The 23,185-nt window shown below is 48.7% G+C and overlaps 1 protein-coding gene across 1 annotated transcript in view; it reads right to left on the bottom strand.

Moving 5' to 3' along the window:
• Positions 1 to 22,188, bottom strand: part of LOC116823827 (TRPM8 channel-associated factor 2-like) — a 32,328-nt gene extending 10,140 nt beyond the window's left edge. Inside the window, exons 1-6 of the mRNA XM_032778685.2 lie at positions 22,054 to 22,188; positions 12,363 to 12,996; positions 7,938 to 8,932; positions 6,835 to 6,929; positions 5,054 to 5,267; positions 3,642 to 3,881 (exon numbers count right to left, since the gene is read on the bottom strand). Of these exons, the coding sequence (XP_032634576.1) occupies positions 3,642 to 3,881; positions 5,054 to 5,267; positions 6,835 to 6,929; positions 7,938 to 8,932; positions 12,363 to 12,979 (2,161 nt within the window). The 5' untranslated portion in view covers positions 12,980 to 12,996; positions 22,054 to 22,188. The remainder of the gene's footprint in view (positions 1 to 3,641; positions 3,882 to 5,053; positions 5,268 to 6,834; positions 6,930 to 7,937; positions 8,933 to 12,362; positions 12,997 to 22,053) is intronic.
• Positions 22,189 to 23,185: the final 997 nt, after the last annotated feature.

Genomic DNA, 23,185 nt, shown 5'->3' with positions numbered 1-23,185 from the left:
ATTTAAAGAGCCCTTTATATCGATATAAAGGGCGTTGTAGTGTGGACGGGTACAGCGTTAAATCGATTTAACGCTCTTTAAATCGATTTAAACGCGTAGTGTAGACCAGGCCTGATGCAGCCTCAGACTGCTACCCCTTCCTACTTCTCCATGTAGGCACCAATGATGCTGCCAAGAATGACCTTGAGTGGGTCACTGCAGACTATGTGACTCTGGGAAGAAGGATAAAGGAGTTGGAGGCGCAAGTCATGTTCTTGTCCATCCTCACTGTTGAAGGAAAAGGCCCAGGTAGGGACCATCGAATTGTGGAAATGAATGTGTGGCTGTGCAGGCGGTGTGGGAGAGAAGGCTTTGGATTCATCAACCATGGGATGTTGTTCCAGGAAGAAGGATTGCTAGGAAGAGATGGGATCCACCTAACAAAGAGAGGGAAGAGCATCTTCGCAGGATGGCTTGCTAACCTAGTGAGGAGGGCTTTAAACTAGGTTTGCCGGGGAAAGGAGACCTAAGCCCTGAAGTAAGTGGGGAAATGGGATACCAGGAGGAAACACAAGGAGGGTGCAAGATGGGAGGCCTCCTGATTCATGCTGAGAAAGTAGGGCAATCGGCTAGTTATCTTAGGTGCCTGTACACGAATGCAAGAAGCCTAGGAAACAAACAGAAATAATTGGAAGTCCTGGCACAGTCAAGGAACTATGATGTGATTTGGAATAACGGAGACTTGGTGGGGTAACTCACGTGACTGGAGCACTGTCATGGATGGGTATAAACTGTTCAGGAAGGACAGGCTGGGGAGAAAAGATGGAGGAGTTGCACTGTATGTAAGGGAGCAGTATGATTGCTCAGAGCTCCAGTATGAAACTGGAGAAAAGCCTTTTGAAAGTCTTTGGGTTAAGTTTAGAGGCAAGATCAACAAGGGTGATGATGTTGTGGGAGTCTGCTGTAGACCACCAGAGCAGGAGGATGAGGTAGATGATTCTTTCTATGCACAACTAACAGAAATTTCCAGTTCCCAGGCCCTGGTTTTCATGTGGGACTTCAATCACCCTGACATCTGCTGGGAGAGCAATACAGCAGTGCACAGACAATCCAGGAGAGTGTTGGGGACAACTTCTTTGTGCAAGTGCTGGAGGAACCAACTAGGGGCCATGCTCCACTTGACCTGCTGCTCATGAACGGGGAAGAATTGGTTGGGGAAGCAGAAGCAGATGGCAACCTTGGCAGCAGTGACCACGAGACGGCCGAGTTCAGGATCCTGACAAAAGGAAGAAAGGAGAGCAGCGGAATACAGACCCTGGACTTCAGAAAAGCAGACTTTGACTCCCTCAGGGACTGATGGACAAGATCGCCTCGGAAGCTAGTATGAAGGGGAAAGGAGTCCAGGAGAGCTGGCTGTATTTTAAAGAAGCCTTTTGAGGGCGCAGGAACAAACCATCCCGGTGTGCAGAAAGAACAGCAAATATGGCAGGCGACCAACTTGGCTTAACAGAGAAATCTTCAGTGAGCTTAAACACAAAAAGGAAGCTTACAAGAAGTGGAAACTTGGACAGATGACTAGGGAGGAGTATAAAAATATTGCTTGAGCATGCAGGGATGTAATCAGGAAGGCCAAGGTATAACTGGAGTTGTAGATCGCAAGGAACATGAAGGGTAATAAGAAGGGTTTTTACAGGTATGTTAGCAACAAGAAGGTGGTCAGGGAAAGTGTGGGGCCCTTACTGAAAGGGGGAGGCAACCTAGTGACAGATGATGTGGAAAAAGCTGAAGTACTCAACGCTTTTTTTGCCTTGGTCTTCACTTACAAGGTCAGCTCCCAGACTGCTGCACTGCGCAGCACAATATTGGGAGGAGGTAAGCAGCCCTCAGTGGTGAAAGAACAGATTAAGAACTATTCAGAAAAGCTGAACATACAAAAGTCCCTGGGTCCGGATCTAATGCATCCGAGGGTGCTAAGGGAGTTGGCTGATGTGATTGCAGAGCCATTGGCCGTTATCTATGAAAACTCGTGGCAACTGGGGGAGATCCCAGACAATTGGAAAAAGGAAATATAGAGCCCATCTTTACAAAAGGGAAGAAGGAAAATCTGGGGAACTACAGATCAGTCAGCCTCACCTCAGTCCCTGGAAAACTCATGGAGCAGGTCCTCAAGGAATCCATTTTGAAGCACTTGGAGGAGAAGAAGGTGATCAGGAACAGTCAACATGGATTCAACAAAGGCAAGTCATGCCTAACCAACCTAATTGCCTTCCATAATGAGATAACTTGCTCTGTGGATATGGGAAAAGCAGTGGACGTGTTATTCCTTGACTTTAGCAAAGCTTTTGATAAGGTCTCCCACAGTATTCTTGCCTGCATGTTAAAGAAGTATGGATTCGATGAATGGACTATAAGAAGGATAGAAAGTTGGCTAGATAGTTGGGCTCAACGGATAGTGATCAGTGGCTCGATGTCTAGTTGGCAGCCAGTATCAAGCAGAGTATCCCAGAGGTCGGTCCTGGGGCCAGTTTTGTTCAACATCTTAATTAATTATCTGTATGATGGGATGGATTGCACCCTCAGCAAGTTCGCAGATGCCACCAAACAGGGGGGAGAGGTAGATATGCTGGAGGGTAGGGATAGGGTCCAGAGTGACCTAAACAAATTGGAGGATTGGGCTAAAAGAAATCTGATGAGGTTCAACAAGGACAAGTGCAGAGTCCTGCACTTAGGACAGAAGAATCCCAGGCACTGCAACAGGCTGGGGACCGACTGGCTAAGCAGCAGTTCTGCAGAAAAGGACCTGGGGATTACAGTGGATGAGAAGCTGGATAGGAGTCAGTGTGCCCTTGTTGCCAAGAAGACTAATGGCATATTGGGCTGCATTAGTAGGGGCATTGCCAGCAGATTGAGGGAAATGATTCTTCCCCTCTATTCGGCACTGGTGAGGCCACACCTGGAGTAATGTGTCCAGTTTTGGACCCCTCACTACAGAAAGGATGTGGACAAATTGGAGAAAGTCCAGCGGAGGGCAATGAAAATAACTAGGAGGCTGGGGCACATGACTTACCAGGAGAGGCTGAGGGAACTGGGCTTATTTAGTCTGAAGAAGAAAAGAGTGAGGAGGGGATTTGATAGCAGCCTTCAACTACCTGAAGCGGGGTTCCAAAGAGAATGGAGCTTGGCTGTTCTCAGTGGTAGCAGATAACAGAACAAGGAGTAATGGTCTCAAGTTGCAGTGGGAGAGTTTGAGGTTGGATATTAGGAAAAACTATTTCAGTAGGAGAGTGGTGAAGCACTGGAATGGGTTACCTAGGGAGGTGGTGGAATCTCCATCCTTAGAGGTTTACGGTCAGGCTTGACAAAGCCCTGGCTGAGATTATTTAGTTCGGGGTGGTCCTGCTTTGAGCAGGGGGTTGGACTAGATGACCTCCTGAGGTCTCTTCCAAACCTGAGATTCTATGATTCTATGGACACCCTTAAGGACACAAAGAAGCACCATGAAGGACTAGAAACATTCAGCTCTATGCAGGTCACATGTTTATTTGACTCATTGCATTTGTCTGGAGTTTCAGTTTAACAAAAAAGCCTTGAATGAATTAAAGTTGCTGCCTAAAGCCACTTCTTTTGGAAACCCTGCTAGAACCATGCAGCCATATACCCACCAGCTGAGATCTGGACGTCTGTTACAATCCTCTCTGGCCTTGGGAACTTCGCTGGTGCTGCTGCCAATTCAGCTATAGCCATCATGATCTGGTCCCAGAGGGTCAGAAGAGGCTCTGGGTTCTCTATATGGCGGATGCTGTCAGCAGGCACAGTCAGGATAATGTTCTCAGTAGCTAGTTCGGCCCAGGGTGCAGGGTAGTGCTGGACACTGGCCAGCCACTGGCATTTACAGGTCTCTCCTGTAGGGACAAGGAAAATACATTAAATGTACCCCAGCCTCTCAGCTACACTCCCTGAGTGTTGGCTGCAAATGTGTGACTTCATCATGAATTGCTTTCAGGAATTTGGCATTTATAGAGCACTTCACATTTTGTAAGTGCTGGATGGGCATTAATAAGTTAATCCTCACAGCATTCCTAGGAACTATCACTGTCTCCCCGGTAGTGTCCACCTGGGGAACTGAGATTAAGTAACTTGCCCATGGCCCACAGTAAGGCTGTGGCAGAGCCAAGGACAGTACTCAAATCTCCAACTTATTCATATTCATAGATTATTAGGGTTGGAAGGGACCTCAGGAGATCATCTAGTCCAACCCCCTGCTCAAAGCAGGACTAATCCCCAAATGGCCCCCTCAAGGACTGAACTCACAACGCTGGGTTTGGCAGGCCAATGCTCAAGCCACTGAGCTATCCCTCCCCCTCAGCTCATTGCCCTAAGCACTAGATCTTTCCTCATTTCACTGCTGAGCCTCCTGTCTAGTAATTATCTCCTATCTTTACATGAGTCCCCACTCTATATATCCAAACAGTTATGCTGTTTAAGCATGTTATGGGAAAATCAAGGCCACAGCTTGTGAAAAGTGGGTCCCAAATCCACATCATTCCTCTACTCCCAAAAAACAAAGTAAAACCAAATCAATTGATTCACAGAGGACACCTGAGTCGCTGTCCACATTTCTCTAAGTGACTTCTCTTCCAGTGAGTGAGATCAGCAGGCGTCAAATAGCAACACGCTGGTTTTGTTTGGAATGATGGGGGGGAAAAGAAATTTCATAAACCAATAAAGAGAAGACTGATGGGAAATGCAGCAAACGTATCAAAGGAGCGGTTGTGGATTTCTGCTGTCGTGACAGGAGATGGCCACACAGGGACAGCAGAGGAAAAGGGGGAGGAATGAGGAAAGGGCTGGTGGAAATCTTTCAAAAGATCAGTAAAAAGTTGACAGTTTTCAGCAAAAAGATGGCTTAAAAAAAAAAGACAGAAAACAGTCCCAGTTTGTCATTTTTCTGCCAGTTCTGATTTTAACCATTTGGACTCTGGTTATATTTAATGCTGCATATTTTGGCTTGGGTGCCCCCGTGTGGCACATTGAAACGGGCTCAGGGGAAAGGCCCCAAGGGATGAACACCTACCCAGTCTGAAGTAGGGAGCCTGGACTGCCCCTTCCACAGTGATGGGCACTTTGCCCAGCTGGCTTCCCCCTGGCACGACGATGTAAATGAGGCCACCCCAGAGGCAGGAGACTGACTGCTTCTGGCAGCTGACCTGGCACTTGCGTATCACCATGGGGGCCCGTTTCAGCTCCTTCGCAGCGGTGAGGTCATCAGAGTGACACCCGATCTGCACCTGGGGAACAGAAGGGCGGTAAGAGCAGGGTCAGGCCCTCCAGGCACCAGATTGCAGCCCCACCCCCTCTGCCTTAGGGCCCGTTTGAGGTAGAGCCCACATAGCTGCAGGGCACTGATTGCCATCCAGCCCTGTGGTGACCAAATTGCTGTCTGACTGCTGCTTGTGAAGCAAGAGTTAATGAAGCTCAGTGCAGCTCATAAGAGGGAAGCTGTGCCCCTCACAAAGTCATCTACAGTCCTAGCACTAAGGCTCAGGTCCTCAAAGGTATTTAGGTGGCTTGACTGATTTCACTGGGAATTTGGCACCTTTGAGGACCTAAGCTGGAATGCCTCCCTTATGAGAAGTCTCAGCATCGGGGCCATGGATTGACAGGCAGGGGTGGCTCTATTTTTTTTGCCGCCCCAAGCACAGCAGTCAGGCGGCTTTCAGTGGCACGCCTGCGGGCGGTCCGCTGGTCCTGCAGATTCGGCGGCATGCCTGCGGGTGGTCCACTGGTCCTGCAGATACGGTGGCATGCCTGCAGAAGGTCCTCCAGTGCCGAGTCATCAGCATCCCCGTTGCCATATTGCCGCCAAAGCCACAGAACCGGGGGACCTCCCGCAGGCGCGCCGCCGAAAGCCGCCTGCCTGCTGCCTTCAGAGTGACCAGCAGGCCACCCCTCACAGCTTGCCGCCCCAGGCACGCACTTGATGTGCTGGTGCCTGGAGCCACCCCTGTTGACAAGGCCACAGTTACTGCACTCCCCGGTACCCTTAGAGGTGTCCCTTGAGAGCAAAGAGGAAGCAAACTGGAGAAAGTACAATGTGTGGGTGAAATGCTGACTTGGCTGTTGCCTCTGGCATCCCTGGTTAGGGAGAAATTCAGTCTCCAGGGCTCATTGCACCAGCATCAGCATCCTGTAAGGCAGGGATCAGCAACCTTTCAGAAGTGCTGTGCCAAGTCTTCATTTATTCACTCTAATTTAAGGTTTTCCGTGCCAGTAAAACATTTTAACATTTTTAGAAGGTCTCTTTTTATAAGTCTATAATATATAACTAAACTATTGTTGTATGTAAAGTAAATAAGGTTTTTAAAATGTTTAAAAAGCTTCATTTAAAATTAAATTAAAATGCAGAGCCCCCCGGATCGGTGGCCAGGCCTGGGCAGTGTGAGTGCCACTGAAAATCAGCTTGTGTGCCACAGGTTGCCTACCCCTGTTGTAAGGTAACACACGGATGTCTGCAGTTTACTGTGGCAGGACCTTGTTCAGTAACGTCAGCAGCTGCCTGGTCCCCTTCCCACCTTTCCTTGCTTCCCTGCACAGCTACAATGAAGCAGAAATAGCGTGCAGAGCACCAACAAAGCAAAATGGGGAGGCATGTAACAGTCAAGAGAGGGCAGAGGAAATTGTGAGGAATTTTGAAAAATGTAATGGCAAGAAACAGCCACAAGGTGGCAGGAAAATATAAGGAGTGAGAAAGGAGCAGGCCTAGCCATAATACAGACTGATTCTTGAGAACCAACTCATCTCTCTGATATGGGTACCTCGCAAATGTATCAGTGTATAAAGGCCAGCAGAAATCACCTGCAGATCAGCACTGGTCGCCATGCAAGGAAATGTTATCACTGCCGTGTTTCCATCAGGTAGGAAAAGTCCTGTACTCATCCATGCTGTCCCACCTGCAGGGAATCACAGAAGAGAGGTCTGAATACAGAGCCCTTAGGCTCAGGTCTTCAAAGGCATGCAGGCACCTAATTCCCAGTGAAAATAATGGGAGTTAGGCATCTAAATACCTCGAGGACCTAGGCCTTACTCAGCACTCCTGGCCCCCGCCCATTTCCATGCTTAAAGTAATACAGTTTTGAGTTGCCAGAGTAAGAAGAAAGAATCTGATTTTTTTCTTGCTCAGAACTCTCAGAATTGGCCTGTGTGTTGCCAAACCTGTTGACAACGTGCTGCTTGGCTGAAAGCATGAGAAGTTTTAGCATAAGGGGCTTTTTTCCCCTAGCCCTAACTAACACATGGGTACCCTGACATTTCACTATAGTGAGACTTGTTTCTAGACGGCCATCCTAGGGACTTGCAAACATCAGCTGCCAGGCAGAGACTGTAAAACTGTGATAAGCAGCTGAGTTCAGAGCTCTTCATACTGTCCAAGCAGAAACCCTCCCTTAACTTGGAGTTAAGGTTAAACAAGTGCATTTCAGCACAACTACTAACGGCCAGATTGCCTCCTCCATTGAAGGTCATTGGACTACTTGTGCGAGTAAGTATGCAACAGTGTGAATAAAGATTCCACTTCCAGCCTGAAAGAAAAGTCTATGCAATCACCAACTAAGCCACCATTCACACCCACAGCAAGACAACTCACACCCTTTACATCATACACTCACAGACTGCAACTCCACAACACTGTCACTTCTAACGTGGAACCACTCCCAGTGCACACATGCAGTGCCCCACAATCACACGCAAATGTACAAGCTTGACACCAACCCACCTGTTTGGTGGAAATAGCCAGTGTGTTAACGGCACATGGGGAAGTATGAGTTTTGGTGTTAAAGTGAAATCTCAGCAGAGGGGTGTGTGCGTGTGAGAGAGAGACAGACAGACAGACACACACACACACACAAACACATTTTCCATGTGATTCTACGTGGGGAAGGTGGAAAGACCGTTCCTCTCACCTGTATTTGTGCCGTCGATTTCCAGGGTGATAAGAGAGCTGGATGGGAGCGTGCAGACCCCATCGGTGGGTTTCTGCACCAGGACAGCACAGTCCGTCATGGTCTGGGACAGCTGTGTTGCCAGGCACAGCAGGGCTGCCTCCTTGGAGTTGCTCTTGATTGGGTTCTTCTTGCTGACCTGCGGGATCCCACCTCTGCGCAGCACTTTGAGCAGGATGCGGTGGAGTGAGGAGTATGCGGGGCAGTCTTCAGCTGGGATCCTCAGGAAGGCAGAACAGTCCTGCCCTAGCCTGTGCAGCCAGTCTGCCAGGGGGGCTCTGAGTGCCTCCTCCTTGTCCCCCACGTGCCTCTGGAAGAGGGAGAGTGCTTGACGGAAGTGGTAGAGACGGGGAAGCTCCCTCGGTAGCAGTGCTGGGTATTTATCAGCCTTGAGGTTCATGCCCAGGATGCTGATCCCAAAGCGGTTGAGGATTTTGTTGCCAGGATATCCGGCAACGGCAGCTTGGCCCTGATTTTGGGAGGCCCAGTACCAGGCCTGCCCCCCAATCAGCAACCCTCCCCCCTCCGCCACAAAGGCCTGGATCTTCTCTGCCTCTTGGTCGCTGTGAGAAGGGCAGCAGTAGACACTCATGTCGCTCGTCAGTGCTGATACCTGGTACTTCCGGTCCTCCTGGGACAGCAGGGAACACAGGCCCTTGAGGTGGGCAGCAACCCCAACCAGTCCCTGCCTCCCAGCGTCCAACCAGTGTACAGCATTGAGCAGGAACCCTGCTAGCTTTGGGGCACACAGCTGGCCCTCATGAGACGCCACCACCACCCGGCCCCGGCCATAGCGCGCTGCAGCAAGGAAGCAGCGGTGGGAGCTGTCCAGGCCGAGGGGGAAGGCCAGCACCCCATGCACCAGCAGTGGGGAGGGCACCCCGCCGGTCACTATATCCAGTTCTGACACACCCTTGAGGAGAAGCTCTGCATCCTGGCTGAGATTAGCCCCGTGCCTGCAAAATCAAGAGGCATCCCTGTTTAGGCCCAATCTCAACACCCTTTATACAATCACAGAATCATGAGCGATGCTAGGGGCACACAACAGGTCATCCCTAGCCCATCTCCTCCCCTACCCACACTACTTGGTGCTGCCCCTCACAATTTTATAGTAAGTCTGGTGCCACAAGGAGTTTTTCTGAACTGCAGTCTCAGCCTTCGTTTTTAAAGAGTCCGTCTGTAGCCTCAGAGCTGAGCTTGAAAACGTGTCGCAGGTGTGAGCTAGACTGAGGCACCGAACCCAGGAGACCAAAGAAAAAGAACCCAACTTTTACTGTGTGTTTTGGGTTGTTTTAGCTCTCCTGATTTCTAAGCCAATCTCCACTGGCCTGACTCATGATTTTTGAACCTCTGGGGCTGGCAAAACCATGAGGTCTAGCATGCCTAAGCCACCTCAGAAATGCATCCTCTAGTCAAGCCTGAAAGATGTGCCAGTGCCTTTTCCTTAACTATCCCACTGCTACTGCTCAGAAGAGAGGACTGCCTCTGTCCACACATACACATCAGCGACTCAAGCTGAAATAAGTCTCTGATCTCTGTAAAGTGTAGCCACCCTTTTCTTAGCCATTAACCTCCGCTTCCCAGTGCTCCTATTTCGCTTCATTCACACTTATCATTTTACCCTCTGCTGCCCCTGCATGGCTCTTGCAGTTAAAGCCGTGTCGAGTGCTGTGGTTTTATTTCCCCCTGACTTTGCTATATAATTTTACCAAACTTAATTTTCCCTTTGTCACTTGTGATGAATCTGCTGCTACTTGGAACCTCTGACTTTTCCACCCAAACGAAAAAAACAACGGCTTGATAGAGTGCGAGAATAAATAACACTCATGTGTCCATAGGGCAGGAATTAAAAACACTGGCCTCCTCATTTGATTTCTTCTCCCAGCTTCTTTGCCACACATGACACCAATCCCTTAAAGCTCAGTTTTATTTACTATGGGTGACATTTACAACTATGCTGGGGGTCAGAACATAGTGAATGCACCATTTAAGCCCCACTTAAACTCTCAAAATAGGGTGAATTCCACCCTAACTAAAAACTCCCAAAGGAAGATAATCTCCATACAACTTTCCTGAGAGGAAAGCCTCCCCCCCAACCTTGTTGCCAGTGCCCTGCAGGTGAGAACATGACAATCAATCAGCAACTTGTAATAAGTAACTTAATTACATTAATTTGTAGTTGTGTCCTGAGCACCTTTCTGCATCCTACAGCAAAGATTCTCTTTACCTTTGTAATAAAACAAACCCAGCATCTAGAGAGCAACAAAACCAGTCATCCAGCTGGAAGAGAGAAATAGAGTTTCATAACATAGTGCAAGGGAAAGGGAAGTGACTGAGGAGACAAAAATCTGTGGGGGAAATTTTCTTACAACAACTGTGGCTTTAACTACAGTGAAATGAAGTGGCCATATTGTGAAAGCAAAGCAACATTTGTGATCATTAAAGACCCCATTACACTTTGTGGAAGTCAGAAGCCCAGATTCTGAACTGTGCCAGGCACAGCTTGGGAGTGGGGACAGGAAGAAGATGGCTGGGCACACCCTGGATTCGAGGGCCAGCTGGGAGTTTGTCTGGTTTCTTGTGTAAGCCCAAAGTTTTACACCTATTGTTCTTGGCCTGATGCACAGTCTGCCTGCCAGGCTCCACCCACAAGATGGCTGCATTTCATGTTTTATCACAGCACATAAAGGCTCCATCCAACTCCTGCCGGAGCCAATAGGGGACTTCCTCCTGACTTGAGCAGAAGATGATTGGGACTCCGAAACCATGGTGCATTATCCAAGTAACATAAGGAATACTCTGTGTCTGTTTTCTAAAGCACATTCATTAATTGGAATTTTTAAAATATAGAATCATAGAAATGAAGGGCCTCGAGGGGTCTTCTAGAGGCAAGACCATCTAGACCAGTGATACTTAGACCTCAGTGGTTCAGGAGCCAAGTCAGTGATCAACATTACCCAAAACAGCTACAGTAGCATGAATTCATTATATCATTTAATTTAGGGCTATTCATATGTAAACGGTATGATGGGGAAATATTTGTATCTAAATATTATTCTCACAGCGAAGAAGTTAATAACTTCATGCAAATTTATAACTTAATTGGTTAATAACATCGTAAAAGCATCCTGCTTGGTTAATAACTTAGACTAGTTAATAATTAAATCACAGTGTTGTAATATCATGTGTTGCAAAGAACCTCAGAAGGCACATTAAAGAGCCACTTGCGGCTTCCCAGCCGCAGTCTGAGTATCACTGACTAGACCATCCCTGACAGGTGTTTGTCCAACCTGTTTTTAAAAACCTCAATGATGGGGATTCCACAACATCCCTTGGAAACCTATTCCAGAGCTTAACTATCCTTAGAATTGGAAAGTTTTTTTCTAACATCTACCTGAAATCCCCTGGCTGCAGATTAAATCCATTAATTCTTGTAACTACGTTTTAAATAGTACAGTATTTCAATGAACCTGCTGATTTGGTACTCAGTAGCTTCCCCTCAACTTGGCTGAGCAGCAGGGAAAGAGGCTAACCAGTGAAGGATGCTGGGTTACTCAGTTCAGTACTCAGCCAGTAGAGAACTCCCATAATCCCTAAGGGACTGAAGAAAGGAAAAAATGTCCTCAGGGCTGAGAGGGACTGGCTCAGGTGGGATCCAGGGGAACAACCTGGCCCTGAGAGCTGGGCAGGGAAACAGCTAGTTACCTGTTGTTGGCAAGGGAGCTGCTGCAGCAGCAGGGGCATCCCAAAGCTGAGGGATGCATTGTGTTCCTCCTCAAACAGCTTAGGGCATGATGAATGCCTCATGCATGTCCTTATTTTATAGGGACAATCCCAATATCTCGGACTTTGTCTTACATAGGCACCTATTACCCCCACCCCACATCCCATTTTTCATATTTGTTATCTGGACACCATACGGGCCACACTCCCTGTTCTGTCTGAGGTGCCTGCAATGTCACACAACCGTGGAGTACACAGCTGAGAAAAGAGCAAGGTCCAAGAATGGCTATTACTGCTCTCCTCATCCTGTGTGCAATAGGCTCCCTGGAGCCTACCAGACAGTCAGTGCTCAGTGCCCACAGACATGGCCCCCTCCCCATCATGGCCCTGCCAATATTCTTTCTTGAGTGGGAAGCAGTCCTTCCAGATTCCATAGCTTAACCCAGTGCCAAATGACTAGCCAGGGCACCTTGCTCTTTTTCATTTAGGGTTTAATTAACTAAAGGACCCCCGCCCTTCTCTGCTTGGATAATGATCTGCACCACCACCACCACCCCAGATATCTGAAAATTGGGTGTTTCCCCCTTTTCTCAGGCATTTATGTAAAACTCTCACTTTATTGGGGCAAAGCCAATAATGGGAAAGGTGGTAAGTGCTACTCACGGGACGATCAAGGGGATCTTTGGGATCTTTCTCGAGACTTTGAAGATCCCTGACCCCACTGTATTGCCAGTGAAGTACACGCCGGCCACGCTGGTCACTCGGTTCCCAGGGAATTCGAACAGCACCTTCTCCACACTGTGTTGACTAGCCCAGTACCAGGCCTGACCACCCATGAGCAGGCCCCCACCTCCCTTTACAAAGTGGACCAGCTCTTCTGCCTGAGCGTCGTCATAGGCATCTGTACAGTACACCCCTAGAGAGGCACTGAGCCCCACGCCGGGCTGCACTTTAGTGCTGGACCTTAGGAGCAGCTGAGAGAGGGGATCCAGGCTCCTATGGACTCCAACCTGTGCCTCTGGGGAGGGTCTGAGCCAGTCCACAGCATTCCTAAGGAACTGGGAAAAGTTGGGATTCTTCAGGATTTCCTCGTGAGAAACGACCACCATCCTGCCTTTTCCATAGTGAGAAACAGCAATCAGTACCTGCTTCTCAGGGCTCACCAACACCGGGAATGCAGCGTCTCCTGTGAGCAACAGCTCACAAGGAACAAAATTTCCAGTAAAATCCCACTCCCCAACTCCATCCACCAGCAGCTCATAGGTGGCAGCGGGCTTCATCTTCAGTTTCCTTTTATCTGACAGGAAGGAAAAAGATTATTAGGGTGCATCTCGACTCTGAAAAGTGACTGTCAATGACAATGTTAATTGTCCCACGAGTAGCCCCCAGCAAATGGGCTGTGTTTACAAAAGCGGGTGCCAGCCCTGCACATGCTGGGGGCTGGCTTACAGCAGAAAATTACAATCAACCCTGCTACATTGCTCAGGGTATGGCCAGGAGTGGCACCAGGGTATCTGACGCCCTAGGCAGACGGCCATTTCGCCACTCCCCGCGGGTCCGGTGGACCTACCGCAGTCATTTCGGCGGGCGGTCCGCTGCTGGAAAGGCTCCGGTGGAGCTGCCGCAGTCATTTCGGCGGACGGTGCGCTGGTCTAAAGGCTCCGGCGGACCTGCCGCAGGCAGCGGTAGGTCTGCCGGAGCCTTTAGACCAGCGCACCGTCCGCCGAAATGACTGCGGCAGCTCCACCGGAGCCTTTCCAGCAGCGGACCGTCCGCCGAAATGACTGCGGTAGGTCCCCCAGACCCGCGTGCTGCCCCGCCCCGGTAAAATAGCGCCCCCCAAAATTCTGGCACCCTAGGCCATTGCCTAGGTCGCCTAAATGGTAGCGCCGGCCCTGGGTATGGCTACACTTGCAACTTCAAAGCGCTGCCATGGGAGTGCTCACGCAGGTACTCCACCTCCCCGTGGGGATTAGCTTACAGCGCTGGGAGCCACGTTCCCAGCACTGGGGCACTGTTTACACTGGCACTTTACAGTGCTGTAACTTGCTGCGCTCAGGGGGGTGTTTTTTTACCCCCCTGAGCGAGAAAGTTGCAGCGCTGTAAAGCACCAGTGTAACCAAGGCCTCAGGGGTATGAAAAATCCACATCCCTGACTGACATACTGAAGCCGACCTAGGGCCCCGTGTAGACAGCACTACGTTGGGAAGAATTCTGTGAACCTAGCTACTGCCTCTCAGGGACATGGATTAGCTACAGCGACAGGAGAACCCCTCCCATCGGCATAGGTGACATCTATGCTGAAGTGCTGCAGCAGAGCAGCTGTGCCGCTGTAATGTTTCAAGTGTAGACAAGCCCAGGGTATGTGTACACAGCACTTTGGAGCCCACAGCAGCACGGCTCCCAGCCCAGGCTGACAGACTTGGGGCTCACATTAGTGCTCTAATAATAGTTGTCTAGACAGTACTTTGAAGTTGCAACTCAGGCTCTGAAGCCTAGGGATGGGGGTGGACTTCAGTGCCTAAGGGCTTGTCTACACTTGCAAATTTTGTCACCAAAAACTGGCTTTTGGCGACAAAACAGCGATAGCGCACACACTGCAGGGTCACTCTTTTTGGAAAAAAAAAAAAAGCCTAGTTTTGGCAACAAAACACTTCCACCCCTCTGAGAGACTTTAGTCTTTTCCCCTCCCTTTATTGTCAACAAACAGCCAGTGTAGACACCACAGGCTCTTTTTCCATTTTTATTGACCTCCAGAAAGTATCCCACAATTTCCCTGCTGCTGCTCTGGTCAGTGGTTTGAACTCCACTGCCCTGCGGCCAACCCACCCCTCCCCCTTGCAAGCCCCTTGACTTTTAAATCTCATTTCCTGTTTGCTGGCTTTCCAGAGGAGCTTTCCAGGTGGCTCCCCAGGTGAGCATGGCTGGCTACCACATCAAACGGGCTCCCGCTTGGACCACCGCTGAGCTGTTGGATCTGATCAGAATATGGGAAGAGGCAGGGCTGATACAAAGATATTTTGCGCCCTAGGCAAAACTTCCACCTTGCGCCCCTCCGCACTTCCCCCAGAACATCACTTATTATAAACTTTCAAAAATAAATACTGCATAATGTGGCATTGTTCATTAGAATTAATACAAGGGGAGATGATCACAATGGTCCCTTCTGGCCCGGGGGAACCTATGAGCAAGGAGGAGACTGAGAATGTCTCCAGCTCGCAGGGTCTCTAAACGTTCCCAGGCTCTGAGTACTTCGCCCTCCGGGGGGGGGACCCAGGGGCAAGGAGGGCAGAGCTGGGCTCTCCCAGGGAGCAGATGAGGATCTCCCTGTGGATCAGGGCCGACTCTCCGCATTGGCACAGTGCCACTGGGGGAGTCGGTGTTTGGAAGTGGCACCTACACCAGCCCTCTCCTCTCCCTCACGTTGCGGGGTTTAATTTCACTTTCCCTCGCCCGTGGAGGCAGCTGGGCCAGGCCCCAGGCACGGCGCATTGGAGGGCGAAGCTCACCTGAGCTCAGGACCATGTCCTGCATTCCCCAACGGCTCTGTCCCTCAGCCGCACTGGTCACTGCACCTGGCCAGCTGTCTCCTCCTTGCTCTGCCACAGGCTCCCACTGACTGTCCTGTGCAGCGCCCCTCACTGCGGGGGCAGGTTTGTTATGGAGGCCTCACTCCCCACCCTGCCCCACTCAGCTAACTCCCATGATGCCGGACACTGCTTTTTGGCGCCCTCAAATCTTGGCACCCTAGGCGGCCGCCTAGTTTGCCTAGTGGCTACACTGGCCCTGGGGAGAGGAGTCTGTTCAGTTGCAGCTGCAAGTGACCAGTAAGAATCGGGACACATATGAGCAAATTTCTCAAGGCTTGTGGGAAAAGGGCTATGATCGGGACATGCAGCAGTGCAGAGCGAAGATAAAGGAGCTGAGGCAGGCATACCATAAGGCGCGGGAGGTGAACCATCGCTCTGATGGTGCAGCAAAGACCTGCCACTTCTATAAGGAGCTGAAAGCTATCCTTGGTGGTAACCCCACCTCTATCACCAATAGCACCATGGATACTTCGCATGCAGCTGAAAAAGGGGGTAACCCAGAGGCTGAAATTGTCGATGAAGAAGTCGAGCTAGAAGAGGATGCGGTGTTCCCAGCGGGGTCACCCGGTGGGGCAGGCAGCCAGGAACTTTTCTCCACTCCAGAAGTGCTCAACAGGGAGCAGGAAGCAGATGAGAGTCTGGGTATGTTGCTGTGGCTTGTGTAGGGAATCAAAAAGTGGGAGGCAGGTAGTGTTTTCTGTGAGCTGGACATCACCCTGTGCAGCTAATCTGCATGGCCAAGCAGGGTATCAATGGTTTCCAAGAGGTACATGTTAATCCTCTGCTGCAGATTCCAAGGGATTGCAGCCTTGTTAGTTCCCCCACTGTAGGAAACTGTACCATGCCATTTAGCAATCATTGGAGCTGGGACCAAAGCGGCATATAGACCGGGGTGAAAGTCGCAAGCATTCAGCAGCTGAGCCGTGGTTTCCCTGGTCACCCCCAGAAGCAAGATGTCAGCCAGCAGGTTGGCTATCTGTGAAAAGTGTGGGATAATTTTAGAATGAATTTCCTGCAAAGCTGCCCTGCAAGCTGTGACCTTTTTGTCTGTAAGCACAATTGCCTTCCCCCCACTCCCGAAACTCACCATGACTGGGGTGCTCATAGAGCTGTGTGCCTGCCTAGAGTCTCAGAGAGTAAGTGATTTCTACTAGAAAAATGCCCTTTTTACTAAAATGTTTCAATCGTTAGCTGGAATGTAACAATCCCTCTTCTGTTCCGCACAGACCTTGAAGAACACATCACACACTCCTGTAGACTGACTGCGGCAGATAAGAAAAAAACCCTCGGCACAGTAAAGAAGACATGTTCCACGAGGTTCTACTGCGTGATGAGAGACAGACCAGGAAACAGAAAGAGTGCTGGGAAGCCGAAAGGCAGGTCAGAAAAGAGAATGCTGCTTTTGCTAGGCAAGTGACAGAGCAGATGATAAAAGTTATGGAAAAGCAGCAAAGAATCCTGTGGCACCTTATAGACTAACAGACGTTTTGAAGCATGAGCTTCCGTGGGTGAATACCATGCATGTAGTGGAAATTTCCAGGGACAGGTCTATATATGCAAGCAAGAAGCAAGCTAGAGATAACGAGGTTAGTTCAATCAGGGAGGATGAGGCCCTGTTCTAGCAGCTGAGGTGTGAAAACCAAGGGAGGAGAAACTGGTTTTGTAGTTGGCAAGCCATTCACAGTCTTTGTTTAATCCTGAGCTGATGGTGTCAAATTTGCAGATGAACTGAAACAGATCCAGACTAACACGGCTACCCCTCTGATACTTGAAAAGTTAAGGAGGATCAGATAGAAATGCTCAGGTCCTTGATACAGCTGCAGACTGGGCAGATCCGAGTTCGAGCAGCACTGCAGCAGATGCACAATTCTTTGCCAACCCTCCCCCCCATGCCCACACATTCCTTTTCACTCTACAGCACTCCTGAGTTTCCCCATCACTCCATTCCCCCTCACAGCTTGCACAGTGATAGCTGGAGCTACACACAGTTGTGAGGTTTTGGCCTTTTTAACAATAAATAAAGGCTAAGATATTTAATGGTACAGCATTTTTATTCTGTGTTCTACAAAAGTGTATAGCAATCAATTCGCTCTCGAGAATAGGCTTCTAAAGCATTGTGTTGCATGGATCTTGGGCCCCAAAATTGTACATGGATGCAACAGGGAAGCAACTCCAAATCAGACGTGTTACTGCCCCTCATTGTCAAAGTGGTTCCTCAAAGCCTCTTTGATGTTAATAGCAGCCCTCTGGGCTCCTCTGACAGCCCTAGCATCTGGCTGTTCAAACTGTGCAGCCAAGCGCTCAGTGCTCCACACCTGAGTAAACATTTCACTCTTAGATTCACATAGCTTATGCAAAGTGCAGCACGCGGCTATGACCACGGGAATATTATCCTCAGTAAGGTCTAGCCTGCCATTGAGACACCTCCAGTGACCTTTCAAACGGCCAAAGGCACATTCGACTACCGTGCGGCATCTGTTCAGCCTGTTGTTAAAACTCCTTGCTGCTGTCCAGGTGCCCTGTGTAAGGTTTCATGAGCCAGGGCTGGAAGGGGTAAGTCGTGTTTCCTAGGATTGCTGTGGGCATTTCCACATCCCCCACTATGATCTTGTGGTCTGGAAAGAAAGTCCCCGTCTGCAGCTTTCTGTACAGGCCACTGTTCCTGAAGATCCGTGCATCATGCACCTTTCCAGACCAGCCTGCATTGATGTCCATGAAACGCCCCCAGTGATCCACAAGCGCCTGCAACACCATGGAGAAGTATCCCTTCCTATTGATGTATTCAGAGGCAAGTTGATCTGGCACTAAAATTGGAATGTGTGTGCCATCAATCGCTCTGCCATAGTTAGGGAAACCTATCTCTGCAAAGCCATCCACTATTTCATGCACATTTCCCAGAGTCACAGTCCTATGCAGCAAGATGCGATTTATTGCCCTGCACACTTGGAGTAATACAGCCCTAGCAGGGGACTTTCCTACTCCAAACTGATTTGCAAGTGACCGGCAGCAGTCTGGATTCGCCAGCTTCCACACAGCAATTGCAACATGCTTCTCTACCGGACGTGCAGCTCTCAATCTGTTGTCCTTGGGTTGCAGGTCAGGGACAGCTCAGCACATAGCTCCATGAAGGTTGCTTTACGCATCCTAAAGTTCTGTACCCACTGGTTGTCATCCCAAACCGGCATGACAATGCGATCCCACCAATCAGTCCTTGTTTCCCTAGCCCCGAAACAACAGTTTAACATATACAGCTGCTCTGTGAATGCACAAAGCACCAATAAGTTGCTACTGTCCATATCACACACAGGTGCCTGCGATTCATCCTCTGCTAACTTTGCGAGTAACTTTGTGAGTAACTGTGCTGCCATGCGCGGTGTCCTCACGACAGCTAACAGCACATAGGAGAGAAGTGTGGGATCCATCCTCTCTCACTGCAGATGCAGGCGCACACTACAAAAGCATGACAGTTGGAAGAACGGCGCGAAGAAGCCAGAGACCTTTGGACGGGTGGGACACAAAGCGGTGCATGACAGTACATTTTGCAAATCCCAGGATGCGCCACACTCCATTTCTGCATTCCCACAACACCTAGCGACAGATGGTGTCACCAGGGACCGTGGGATATATAACCACAGTCCATTGCTCTCACTGTCAAGAAAGGTGCCCTGAATGTGGACACGATCTATCGACAGAGGGAGCAAATGTAGATACACTTTGGCGACTTTGCTTTTGTCGATTTTTCCTTGGCGACATTAGTTTCATCGAAAAAACTTGCCAGTGTAGACGAGCCCTGAGTCACAATTTCAAAGCACTGTCTACACAGCTAATTCTAGAGCACTTGCATGAGCCCTGCGAGCCTGAATCTCTCAGTCCAGGCTGGGACATTTGCTCATGCAGGCTCCAAAATGCTGTGTAGACATATCCTCAGGCTCTCCATCATCTTTGCCTTCTCCCTTTCTGCTTCTCCAGCACTTGGAAGACATATCACCTTTCTCAGTGGGTGGGTGAGGGGATAGTCTCTGTTTGGGATTTTTTTAAGCATTGTGTGTCATTTAAACACAAAGATATGATAAGAATAGAATCAATTCTCACCAAAGCAAAATATTTAGACATGGAAAAAACTACTGACACAACTAATCCCATTACATATCATGAAAGAAGAAAAGCAAAAAATGATAAACCCAACCAGCAATAAAAATTTCGCATTCAGACTTTCCATGTGGCATGGAGATTTGCCAGAGACTGCACTAGAGACTGCTATTGCTCTTGGTTTTACAAGAAAGATGCTCAGATACTACAGTGCCAGGTGGCAGTATAAACTCTGAAGATAGACAAAGAGATATAGAGAGAAAGATAGCTCGATCTGCAGTTAAAGAATTAATCCCTGGGAGACATACTGTGTATTACCTACATGCAATTTAACAAATTCTTCTTCTTTATCAGGCAGTAGAGAATTCAGGTAAAATGTTCAAACACAAGGGCCCGAAGATAGGCACCTAAATAAACCCTCCCAATGTTCAGGAGGTGCTGGGGTCACCCATAAATGCTCCTGAAGTCAACAGGAGCTGTGGCTGTGGTCTGCACCTCTGCAAATTGGGACCCTTATTTAAGTGCCTATATTTAGGCACCTAGCTTTGAAAAGATTGGCTGAAATCTTAATTGAAACGATCTCCATTGCTAAGCCACCACTCCTTCTTACCAGATTGTCCAAACAAGAAAGCTTAGGGGGTGGGGTGTTGGAGTCAGTGCCAATCAGCTTCTGCCACTCAGGAGCCCCCAGTGCTGACTAAGTGCAGGGCAAAGGAATGCCTGTAAGTGGATGAAAGCAGCAGGCTTTGAGGCAGGGCTGCCCTCCCCACCCTGTGCTGTCCCAAGCAAACACTGAAGCCGCACCTAGCTGACTTTCACAATCAGCCACTAAAGGGTCATGAAATATTTGGCTGCCCTGAAAGCAAGTCACTCAGCTTTGGGTGGAGAAACAGGATCTTTCATCCGGATTCATTTATTACCTGCTCCAAGGGGCTCAGAAATCGTGTCCCACCCAATAGTCATGGAACTATTAACACATTGCTTGTCCTTGGACGTGCAATGAACGTCCCCTACCTTGCCCAAACCTGCCAGAGATTTTGTTGCTGTTCAAAACTTTTCAAAGTGATTTTAGTAATTGTGAGCAGTACTGATTAACCCTAGGGAAACCATGCCCAATCCAGAGAGTTTAACCCTGCTTGCTGGTTTCATTTTGAGCTCTACCTTTGCCACTCTGGGCTTCAGTGGGCCTTAAATAGAAAGGTAAACTCCAGAGTTTGAAAACCACACGATATGAGAAAAGTTTGACACAAGCTGTGAACTGAAACCAGCACGTTTTGCACAACTCTAGTTAAGTGAGTTGCCCAAGGTCACACAATGAGCCAGTGTCAGAGCTAGGGACTGGAAGGCAACTAAGTAGTTGTTATTCTCTGGGCCTGATTCTCTACTCCATCACACCAGTTTTACACTGGTGGTAATTTCAGACACTGGGGTAAGTGAGAGGAGAATCAGGCTCCTGTCATTTACTCTAAAGACTAAATGGCCAGATTATGTATTCTTATTCAAACTGAGAAGTACCCTATGCGACTACTCATGGAGTAAGGTATTCCTCATCTTGGGGTAAGAGTACCAAAATCTGCCCTAAATCCGTAGCTTGTACTTCCTCTTATTTTAAGGTATACAAACTGATATGAAGGCCCTGCTCCTGCCAAGGGATCTGCACACCAGAAACTTACCCAAAATATTGCATGTCAGTGCAGTGTGGACGAGTTGGGAACTGTTTCAATAGCTCCATTATTCCACCAATCATAACTTAAGATTTCTTGACTTTCATATATGTAAAAATACAATTTTAATATCGCATTTGCCTGCTCCCCACCCCTTCATTTAAAATCTCCACAGGCTCTCAATTGATCTGGCACCTTTTTACCAGCAGTATTACAATTATTAATTATTGTATAGCTCCCAAAGGTGTGCTGAGTGTCTCACAGAAGACAAAGAAACGCTCTGTCCCGACCGCAAAGAGCTTCCAGGTTACAGCTGAGGTCCTTGACTAGAGCTCCTAGGTGCTCCGGTAATAGAAATAATAATTAATAATCATGTGACAGGAGTTGGGGAGTGCATAGAATAAGGAAGGGCGAGGGTGACAGCAGTATCATCACCCTCCTGGGGCAACCATCACTAAGCCTAGCAGGAAGGGATAGCTCAGTGGTTTAAGCATTAGCTTCCTAAACTCAGGCTTGTGAGTTCAATCCTTGAGGGGGGCCATTTTGGGCAAAAATCTGTTTGGGGATTAGCCCTGCTTTGAGCAGGGGGTTGGACTAGATGACCTCCTGATATTCTATGATTAGATTAAACTAAGAAAAGGGGATTTTTTTAAATGACATACAAACTCATCCAGGTCAGTTCTGCTCTTGGATAAGAAGAAAGTCTATGATAGGTGAAAAACATTTATCTGTCAGCCTGACCATAGGAGTCACCCCAGTGATTGAGAAAACCACAATCATATAAATGTGAAAGATCTGCTTCACTATTAAATCATACCAAGTGCATCCCATTTTACCCCTCTCAGCCAGTGTAGGATTGTATCCTAGAGTATTATCCAATGCTTTGTGCAGGCCAGTTTTAACACAATCTCTCCCCTTTAGTAGACTAATCCACTAATACATCTTTCCACAGCCCTTTTCTCCCCCGGCCCTTCACATGTATGTAGAAAAACAATCTCAGTTCCTTCTCACCTACTCGGGTCCCAGCAGGTGGAATCACTCACTCACATACAGAAGTCTCTGCTTCCTGCAATCCAATAGTCAGATTAATGTTTTGGGCTTCAGATCCGTCACAATCAGAGTCCTCTTTTAGAGGAAATAAGGGGAACGGAAAAACAGACAGCGATGGAGGGGAGGAGGGGAGGAGTCCGGGGAGGGAAATCCCACCCCACAAGCATGTCACTTAAAACAGAGGAGGTGTTTCAGACTGTTTTGCTTACTTCTCACTCCTCTAGTAAGACACTGTTACTTCAGATCTTGTGTATTCACTGTGCTGTTTCAGGCTTGCTAATGTCTCCTGATGCAGTCAGGGTCATGTTAAAACCAAGCAGCAAACGTGCATACTCAAAAAAGGCAGCAGAAAGAGGTTTAAAGAGCTTGTTTTGATGCAAACAAATTGGTTTCCCTTTTCTTGCTGGTTAAAAGCAACAGCCCTGGTGGCTGTGTAAACTGCTGATTCATTGGACATAGGAGTCCAAAAACAGTTCTGTGTTGTGCAGATTCACAGATTTTAAGGTCTGACTTCCTGCAGAATACAGGCCACTGAACTACCCAGTAGCTCCTGTATACAGCCCAATAACTTGTAGGACAGAACTTACCTGTTTGGACACTCACAGTGGCATGGCGCAGTTAGAATTTCAATTTAGAGATGTAATCAGGGAGGCAGGGATGAAAGAGCCTTATGCTTTTGATTCAGTGCCAGCAGAAGAACTAGAAACGGATGAGCTCTCTGTGCAGAGACAGACAGAGAACACATAGCGCAAAGCAGAAACACTAAATACATCTGAGGGCTTGGGAGGAAAACTTCAGCAGGCAGCAGAGTATGTGGTGGGGAGAAAGCAGCAGAGGGATGCTGTGTATTTGAGTGGAGGGAGGATGGTGGAATAGCAGGAACCCAGGGGTCCTAGCTCCTGGCCTCCTCTGCTATAAATACTAGAGAACTCCCACTGGATGCAGGAATGGAACAAAAGGATCCTCACTACCTGACCCCTGTTCTAACCACTAGATAATTGTTCCCCACAGCACTGCCCTCAGAACCCAGCAGTCCCTGCTCTATCCCATTTGAACACAATCCGTCCAAATAATGGCAGCAGAATCCAATAGT

The sequence above is a fragment of the Chelonoidis abingdonii genome, chromosome 1 (genome assembly GCF_003597395.2).
Source record: "Chelonoidis abingdonii isolate Lonesome George chromosome 1, CheloAbing_2.0, whole genome shotgun sequence".
NCBI lineage: Eukaryota > Metazoa > Chordata > Testudines > Testudinidae > Chelonoidis > Chelonoidis abingdonii.
Note: the sequence above shows the minus strand (reverse complement) of the source record. Positions and strands in the feature narration are given on the sequence as shown.